The sequence below is a fragment of the Eublepharis macularius genome, chromosome 5 (assembly GCF_028583425.1).
Source record: "Eublepharis macularius isolate TG4126 chromosome 5, MPM_Emac_v1.0, whole genome shotgun sequence".
Classification (NCBI taxonomy): Eukaryota; Metazoa; Chordata; class Lepidosauria; order Squamata; family Eublepharidae; genus Eublepharis; species Eublepharis macularius.
In genome coordinates, this window is record NC_072794.1 from 30,435,287 (window position 1) to 30,444,885 (window position 9,599).

The window sequence follows — 9,599 nt, forward strand, 5'->3', positions numbered from 1 at the left end:
GAATAGGCTGTATATGGGCAGACCATGATGGAATCGGTCAGTAGCCTAGCATCTGCATGCAAGATAACCTGCAGTTTCTGGAACATCCTCAAGGGCATCCCTACAGAGTGAATTTCAGTAATCTAACCTCAAGGAGACCGTGGCAAAAATCCCTGTGGCCAGATTTGGCCCAGCAAAGATAGTAAAATGCCAACCTCACCACCGTGGACACCTGCTTATCCAAGCAGCTGTTGCAAGCTTGACACAAGACCCACAGGGTATAAGAGTGTGAGGGAGGGGCCCCTCAGCGTGGCTTCAACACATTCCCTGGGACTCTGTTTCGCTGCTATTATCAGACTGCTTTCTTGGAAAACAGGGAGCAGGGTAGCCCAGTCATTCTGCTGGTGGTTAATGCAGCACCTTGGGTACTGCTCCAGTGTGGTACCAGTGTGCTTCGTCTGACCATCAGACTGGGGGTGATGAGCAGATGACAGGTGTATTTGGATGCCCAATAAAGTGTCTAGGACGTGCCAGAAGTGTGAGGTAAACTGGGCCCCTTGATCAGAGATCAGGTGCTCAGGCAAACCATGGAGTCAGATGATATGGTACAAGTACAGTGGGGGCAGTTTTGCAGACAGTCGGGAGCCCCAAGCATGGGATGAAGTGGGCCATCTTAGTAAGGAGATCCACCATGACCAGGATGCTTGTAAATCCTGTGGAGTTGGGACTGTCTGTGATAAAGTCCATGGACACAGTCTTCCAGGGACCAGTGGAAGTAGTCAATGGAAGCAGCAGGCCTGTAGACTTGCCAGGCAGATCCTTGGCCCATCTGCAGATGCTGCAGGAGGCCAGATACCAGGCTACATCGGTCTGTACATGAGGTCATCAGAACTCCTGAGTCAGCAGGTGGAGAGTCTTGTACTGTCCAAAGTGCCCAGTGGGTTTGCTGTCATGAGCTAGTTGCAGGACTTCAACCTGTAGAGGTCCTGGTGTGTGAGCATCTCTACCTGCTCTTCATATCTCCTGAGAGCTCTCTGAGCTGGATCTTGAAGGCACTGAAGCATCTTTATGGTGAAGGGGTCATGCTGCTGCTGTTCCTGAATCTGCTCCTGGAGTGGGGTTGTGAGAGACCTGGCAGCAAACACTTCAGGTGGTAGGACCATGGTTAGAGGCTGCCCCTCGAGGGCTGAGGAAGCAAACGCTGGTTTTCAGGAGAGAGCATCTGCCATCTTGTTTTGGGACCTGGGGATATACGTAAAGTTAAACCAGGGGAGGGAAAAACAGGGACCACCAAATCTGCCTCTGGTTCAATCAGTGGGCAGTTTGCAGGTGTTCAAGGTTACAGTGGTCTGTTCGAACTTGCACTGGGTGTCGAGCACCTAACAGGTGGAGCCGCCAGACCTCAAAAGCTGACTTAATAGCCAGTAGCTCCCACTCCAAGATGGTATCGTTTTTCCCAGCAGCACTGAGGTATTGTGAATAGTAGGCACAGGACTGAAAGGGTCCAGTGTTTTTTTTTTCCTTGCTGGGATAGCAAGGCACTGATCACGACACTGGAGGTATCGGTCTCAACCACAAAGGGTAGGCTTGGATCTGGGTAGTGTAGCAGTGGCTCGGTTGCAAACCGGGTCTTCAGCTCCTGGAAAGTCTGTTGAGCCTCAGCTGACCAATGGAAGGATTCTCAGGGCCATAGCAGCTTGGTGAGGGACACAGCTAGGAAGCCAAAGGCCAGGACGAACTGTTGATAACTGATGAAGCCCAGGAACTGCTGGATGTGCTTCCAATTCTGAGGTGCTTGCCAAGACAACACAGCCTCCACCTTTTGAGGATCCATGTTTATGCTCTGTGGGGTGATGAGGTGAACCAGGAATTCCACAGCGCCCCGATCAAAGGCACATTTCTGCAGCTTGGCATACAGGCCATGTTGCTGGAGGCAATGCAGAATGGCCTGAACATGTTCCATGTGTTCAGCTGGGTCTTGAGAAAAGACCAAAATGTCATCAAGATAGATTATAACAAAGTGATCCAGCAAGTCGCAGAAAATGTCATTCATAAAATGCTGGAACACGGCTGGGGCATTACACAGGCCAAATGGCATGACCAAATACTCATAACTGGCCATACCGGGTACTAAATGTAGTCTTCCATTCATCCCCAGAACGTATGTGTACAAGCTGTAAGCACCTCACAGATCCCTTAGTGTATTTCTGGGGCCCCAGTAACCGGTCCAGTAGCTCCGGAATCAGTGGCAGTGGATAGTGGTCCCTGATGGTAGCCATTACACAGCCGTAACTCTCCTGATTTCTTTTTTACAAACAAGGCCAGGGTCGAGGTTGGGGATGTAGATGGACAGATGAAGCTCCTCTACAAATTCTTGGCCAGGAACTCCTACAGGGCCTCCAACTTGGTTTCCGATAGGGAGTACAACCACCCAGTGGGCAAGAGAGCATCAAGTACCAGACAGATGGCGCAATCATAAGGCCGATGTGGGGGCAACCGATCCACAACTTTCTCCTGGAAGACATCCTGATACTGTGTGTATTTTGCAAGGAGAGCCAACAGGTCTGGGCCAGTGGTAGCTCCCAAAAGTGTAGGGGGCACTTCATGAGGACACAGTTCCCTGAAGTGTAGGTTCTGCTTGCTCCACTCAATCACTGGGTTGTGCATCTCCAACCAGGACATCCCCAGCACTATCGGGAAGTGGGCCATGGTGGCAATGTCAAAGCAGAGCTGCTCTTGTATGTGCAGATCCAGAGGGCGAGTTTTCTGAGTGACTGAGCCTGAATGTAAAAGCCAATCGTCTATGGCTTTTACCAGAATAGGCATCCCTTTAACATGTGTTGGTACTTGGTGTTGCCTGGCAAATTTGGCATCCATAGAGGACCGGGAGGCTCCAGAGTCGATCACTGCATATTCCAACAACCAGCGCCCCTCTGGGAGCCAGAGCTTCACTGGGACCAGGAGGTGCTAGGGGCCAGTATCAGGAGACCTTGGTGCTCTACGGTGTGTCCCAAGTGGCAAGAGCCATGTCTACCTGGGGCCATGGGTTTAGTGCTGGAAGATGAGGCTTCTTTTTCTCTGGGCAGCTGTCAAAACGCTCTGCACCTTTGGCCCTGATACCTGTTGGAGCACGAGGTGGGTGAAAGCTGGAACCAGTCGTTGGCTTTCAGGTCAGGGGTGTACTTCCGCACAGGCCTGCTTCCGGCTATCCAGGCGACTGTCAATGTGTAGGCAGAACAATATCAGAGCCTGGAGATCTGTAGGACATTCAACTTGGGCCACCTTGTCCAGTAACTCCTTAGACAATCCCCTCCAGGTACTGGTCCATGAGTACAACTTCATTCCACTCTAGGTCCTGTGCCAACAGCTGAAATTCTGTGGTATAGTTAGCCACAGTGCCCCTCCCCTGGCTCAGGCACTAAATATGGCAGTTGGCCCTCTCTGCCTTCAGATGTCTGCAACGGCAACCTTCATGTGCACTACAAAGCCAGCTAAACTGCCTAGTAATGGAGAGTTCTTGAGCAGCAAGGGTGTTGACCATTTGGCAGCCTTCCCCTTTAAGAGGCTTATTATGAAACAAACGTTGGTCTTATCATCTGGAAAGTCCCATGCCCAAAGCTCATATACAGCTGATAATGTGCCAGGAATGCAGCGAACTCTTCAATACTCCCCTCAAACTTCTCTGGAGGATTCACTGGGCATTTCCCAGGGGGAAAAGGACAGGCCCCAGAACCAGAGCTGCCTGCTGCTGTAATAGGGCTATAGCATGGGTTAACTGCTGTACCTTTGTCTGTAGCAGTTGGTCCTGAACAACAAGGTCAGTTGCAAAAATGGTGCCTCCTTCCATCGTATTTGTGCGTTTTGAGGTGGCTTCAAACAGTTCTGCTTCAGGCAGGTGCCAGTGTCCATGGGGTTAACTCAGCCAGATAATGGGAGCTGGCTTATCAGAGGCAGCATGCCAGAGACAGGATGCCAGTATAGAATAAACAGAGTCTGTAAATCACACAAGGGGTGTCTAAGCAGGCCAAGGTCTGTTTTCTGAGAAAGCAGTCTGATAATTGGGCTGAAGTCATGCTGAAGGGACCCTCCCTCACGCTCTTATACGCTGCGAGTCTTGCTTCAAGCTTGCAACAACTGCTTCAAGTCTTCGCTGATGAAGTCCCTCCTTCTTATGGAACATCCGGCCGGTGCTGGGCTCTCAGCGGTCTGTAAGTTCCCTCAGTGCCTGTGCTACATCAGTCTCGTGGATGTGAGGATCCTGGAGGGGATAGGGCAGCTGGCTGGTCCTGAACTGTTGGCTCTGGGTGGGGAGAGGGAACTTTCCTGGCCTTCTGGCTGAGATTCCTCATCTGGCTGCTCAGCTGCAGCTGGCTGGTGGCTGACAGGCATGAATCTAGCTGCTCTTCATCAGAGGAGTCAGAGCTGTCTTCAGGCCCAGCTGTTCCACAGCACTGGAAGGGGCCAGGAGAAGAGGTATAAAGGCCTAAGCTGAAGATGGTAGGGAGGCAGCTGCCCAAAGGCTGAGAGAGGGCTATGAAGAGGCATTCCTGGGGTCTTTGCCGGGAGAAAGGGACTGTATCTCCTGAAGCCTCAGAGATCAGTGTGCCTGGCCCCAAGAGCAGCCAGGAGGAACTTACCACACTTGATCCAGGCAGAGGGGCTATCCCCTGGCTCAACCCTGCAGGAAAAGTGCTGCTGCCAGGAAAGAGGACCAGAGAGAAAAACCCCACAAAGGCAAGCAGCCCTAGCAGAGAGGTATAAATAGCTGGTGATTAGCCTCTGGAACTGGCCATTAAAGGGTAAGCTCTGCAGTGCCAGTGTGCTGCTTTCATCCTTGCGAATGTGCAGAAAAGATGCCCCCTCCCCATGGGGGACATGGCCCCTGGCTCTGGGGCATCACAGTTTGGTACAAACTACAAAAGGTTATGCATTTCATAAGGCTATGGTGAATTTGCAATCATATACTGGAATTATTACTGACATTATGTACCAGATATATTTTTAACTATTTAATTTGGGTGACATTTAATGAAAGACTCTAAGAGTAGATATATAACCTTCCCTTCCCTGTTTTTGCAAAAAAACAGATCAACTAAGAAAGAATGGAGGAGTTAGTCAGGATGCCTACTTTCCCATACCTTAACATTTATTTTGGTGGAAGGATTAATAATGATGTTAAAAATCACAAAATACAAGAACTCCAAGCAACGCAACAACCATTTTTGATTGGCCCATAAGACAAACGAAGAGCCCGCCCTCTTCTCCCTTCAAAATTAACACAACGGAATGAACCAGGAATTTCAGCTGATTATCAGTAGCAGAACACTCAGCTTGCCCCATACAAACATCTGAGAAATGGGGCATAACCTGCCTCTCTTCCACTCCATCGATGTCATGTAGTGGTCCAAAACAACCCTAAAGGCTTTTGCTCCTTGAATTATTTACTGACAGGCCTAGGGCATGGATAAGTCAAATCTGTGGCTCCATTTCATCCTGTCAGGCTATAGACGACAGGATACAGCAGACAGATCTCTGGACCATGGCATCAAGACACCAGTTCTTGGTCAAAATGGTTTTTATTCAGAAATCAAATCCTTTCCATATACAGGTCCATAGGACTACTTAGAAGCAAGACAGATGACTAAGCAGCATGAGTAGAAGTTGACAGGAATGACATCATGTGAAAGAAACTTCTCTTTTAACATTCTAGTTTACTCCCTTCTCCCCCCTCCCAACCATAAACAATACTTTGGCACTCTCTTGGTGTGAGAACATTTCACATATTTGTGATATCACATTGAGTTACTAGGAAGCAAGACACAGCACTGTCTGGGAACAAGCACAAGGTCATAAACACTGGAAGCTGTTACAGTCCAACAGATAAACACCTGTGAAAGCCTGAGAAAAGAATAGTTATGACACTAGTAAAGTGATATTGAGCTATAACAAGATACACTGTGTTCAGCAGAACAGGATTAAAATTGGCATGGACAGGGCCCAGACATGACACATCCTGGGCACTGTTGGAGCGTAACTACCCCAGTTTACACAGGAGCCCATGAAGTAGGCACAGCAAGGTGCAAACCCTCCAGTTGACTGTAGTAACTAACTAGACAGCCAGAAAGAGAATCTGGTGAGCAACAGAGCCAAGAGTGGAAGGAAGGAGATTCTCTGTGTATAATTTTTGTAGCTGTTGGAACTACTAGCTGCAGTCATCAGTCAATGGCTTTTTGTAATGTATGCTATCATTTACCAGAGCTCATACAGCTAGTTCAGACTTAGGGAGGCTCAGAAAGGATATCAGCAATTCCATGCAGCCTCCTACCAGATTGTTTTGCCCCACAGTCTGATCAGCATTCACCTGTCAATATTTTTTGATAGCAGTTCAAAATCTTGCAAACAGGACTAGGTAGGCTGCATCATAACATAAAGCAGTTTTTCAAACAGGGCTCCATGGACCTCAGGGGGTGTGCAATGGTACTCTGTGGAGATCTCGAGTCCTTTTGTCAGGTCAAGCTCAACTAAAATGAAAGTAGTTCCCACTCAGTTTTCTAGGAATGGGGGCAGGAACTCTACCAATCAGGGGAAGCGAACAGAATTAGCTTCCCTTCTTTCAAAGGGCAAGAGCTCACACTGCTAGCTACCGCAGGCACCATCACCTAGCTTTTAGATCACCTCACAGCACTAGCCAGAAAACATGCCAATTGGTCATTGGAAACTAATAGCTCAGCTCTAGGAACTCTTAACTGATGGCCACTACCTTCCTCATGCACTCACTGTAATGACTTCCTGTATCAAGCTGAACAAGCTTTCTCTTTCTCTTCCAATGCAAAGGATTTCAGCATATAGTACTGGCTAAACAGAACCAACATCAAATAATTTCTCTTTTTGCATCTTACCTGCGCATTGGCTTTCCGTCCATGCACTGCAAAGAGAAGTTTTTGCCCCACACTTCTGTGCCAGACCTGAAGGAAAAAAGCAGTGTGTAATAACCCCGAGAGTCCTTACAGTTTATATTTAGATAATTGACAGATCTAAAGATCTGCTGGGGGCAGCAAAACAATGCTTAAATAGTATGCTGGAGTTTCAGTTGCTTTTCAAATGCTAAATTCCATCTCCAAAGTGATTTATCTTGGTTTTCATCTGGACAACATGAGGATTTTTAAAATTAGGAATGTATACACAAAATTCTGCCGCCTACACCACTACCATCAATAAGATATATGCTGCAAATCGAAGCACATTATATACATACAATAAAACACTATCAAAAATTCTCCCATGGTCAAAGCTTAGTTGAACATTTATGTAAGGAACAGGCCTATTCAACCCTTAACATCCTGGGTACTGTCATTGAACTTTTGTTCATCTGTAAGTTCTTGCAGGCTTGGCTCTGCCCTAGCTGAGAGAAATGTGCTGGTTTAAGAAGCCTGGCTCTCACCTTCCCCCAGCTGTCCTCACTAGCACTGCCAATTAACCAAGGGTGCCCTGATTGTCCTGCTAGCGTGATGTTGGCAGGGCAGAAAAGATGGCTCCCTGCTGTACACAGTTACCTTCTCTAAAGCATTATCCCTTTACCATCACGAGAGAGAAGACAGCTTCCTTGCCTCTTACCATCAAGATGCCTAAACTCATTTGGCATGGAAATGAGCTCCTTTGCTAAACCTAAAGGTGAGAACTTATCATCGAAGAAGCTATGTCAGAGAAGCTAAGACAGCAAGCTTTTAAGTGTCTAGTTAGACAGTTTTAGCTAGCAATAGTAAGTGTTAATTGTTTTATCTTGTCTATTGCCTAAAGAGTGTGTTATGCTTTACAAATGGTCTCTATAACTTGTACTCAATAAATTAAAAGATATTTTATTTAAGCCTGTGTCTGAAGTGACTGGTTGTTTGTGGGTACAACCTCAGAACAAACCCTGTAACTGAAAAGTCTTACAAACAAACTGAACAGGTGCCTTCCTACTGCTTATGGGGCTTGGTGTGGCTGTGGTTCAGCACCCAGGATAGGAGTCTGGGGGTACCTGCTTTTTATAATTCACCAGAATTTTAATTGTATACTTATTCATACCTCCCAAACACAACTCTCATATTCCCTTATGGGCACAGTGTGCTCAAGAATCAGTTCAGTTATAAATTGGATATAAAGAAATCAAGGTTGAGAGGGGTGGATAAACAAAAATCAGTTACTCACCAAGTGATGAAGTAGAGCTGAGTCACAAGCCCTGATAAATAAAAAAATCCTGCCTTCAACTCATTTTATCCATCGATAACATGGCTAAAAAAAATCCTGGTGACTGATCATCCAAGTAACCTAAAAATTAGATCACATAGGTATCTGAAATATTTTCATCATATTAGCCTCAAAAAAGTACTTCTAAAATAAATCACTGGTGCTTAGATAGAATGCTGACTACTAAATTCCCACCTGCAGGGCAATCCTTTGCAGTTACTAACTGTACACAGGACTGCACTGCTAGTCGATGTGCAGGGTAAGAGGGCACATTCAATTACCATCTAACCATACCTGACAAAGCAAGCTCTGACTCACAAAAGCTTATACTCTACAAAATTAAGATGCTTCTTTTCTTGAGATTTTGTTACACAGCATCTAAATCGCTGAAAAGAAGACGTCATGGAGAGATGCACATTGCTAAAAACGTTTCAGCCCTTTCAGCCTAAAGAAGAGCAACCCCATTGCAAAAGACTTCATAAAAGTATAAAAGCGTATCCCAGAAGTCTGTTCATAATCCCAGTGATTTCTTTCAAAGATGTAACGCTGGAGGATGTTTCCCTTACCAGATGCCGTTCAGTAACCCCACCCACAACAATGCTTCTCTGTATCTGAGCATCTCTTCTATTTTCCCCCCAGAAAATCAGGTTCCTTTATACTAACTCCCTTGCTACACCAACCCCACACCCTCAAAAAGCCTGTGGCAATTAACAAACACAATGCCACACACTAAAGAAAGGCCACTAGATTAGGTAGCCCTTTTTAAAATGGATCCATCGTTAGCTATTGGGCAGGAATAGATAAATGGAGCCTTCATACACAACGGCAGTGTACCTTTGGATCATAGCTGCTGGAGATAAACCCCAGGGGGGGAAACGCTATTGCCTTCATATCTCGCTAGGGGCAGCGGGGGGTGGGGGGCGTTACCAGAAGCATTTCCCTCCTCCCTACTGTGGGAAACAGAATACTGGTCTAGATGAACCTTTGGCACAACAAGTCTCTTATAACGTTATTCTCTCCTCCATCCCCATTTTATATCCATAAAGTCCTTTCTATTCCCATCCTCAATTCACCCCCACCACACTTGACATCATCCCGGAAACTGACCTTCTAGCTGGGAAAGGGGGTCTAGTCTCGAGAAGCCTCCGCCTTGGCGTTGCAGGGGGGCGGAGGGTGGGAGAGGGGCGCTCTTTCCTGGCTTTTCCTACCGCATCAGCACCCGCACCTCCTCTGAGCCCCGGAAACTGCCAGTGGCCAGTTCATATCCCCCTCCCCCCCCGTGGTGTTCTCCGCCAACCGGAAGTGGTCCGTTCCTGTTAACAATCCGTGCGGGAACTTCGAAAGCACGCGCTCGAGTTCCATCTTTTGCAACTCTGCGCCGTTGCTATGGC

At 47.3% G+C, this 9,599-nt stretch overlaps 1 protein-coding gene across 1 annotated transcript in view; it reads right to left on the reverse strand.

Moving 5' to 3' along the window:
• KLHL20 (kelch like family member 20) overlaps positions 1-9,468 on the reverse strand; it is a 35,865-nt gene extending 26,397 nt beyond the window's left edge. Inside the window, exons 1-3 of the mRNA XM_054981422.1 lie at positions 9,316-9,468; positions 8,170-8,289; positions 6,879-6,944 (exon numbers count right to left, since the gene is read on the reverse strand). Of these exons, the coding sequence (XP_054837397.1) occupies positions 6,879-6,901 (23 nt within the window). The 5' untranslated portion in view covers positions 6,902-6,944; positions 8,170-8,289; positions 9,316-9,468. The remainder of the gene's footprint in view (positions 1-6,878; positions 6,945-8,169; positions 8,290-9,315) is intronic.
• Between the last annotated feature and the right edge of the window lie 131 nt (positions 9,469-9,599).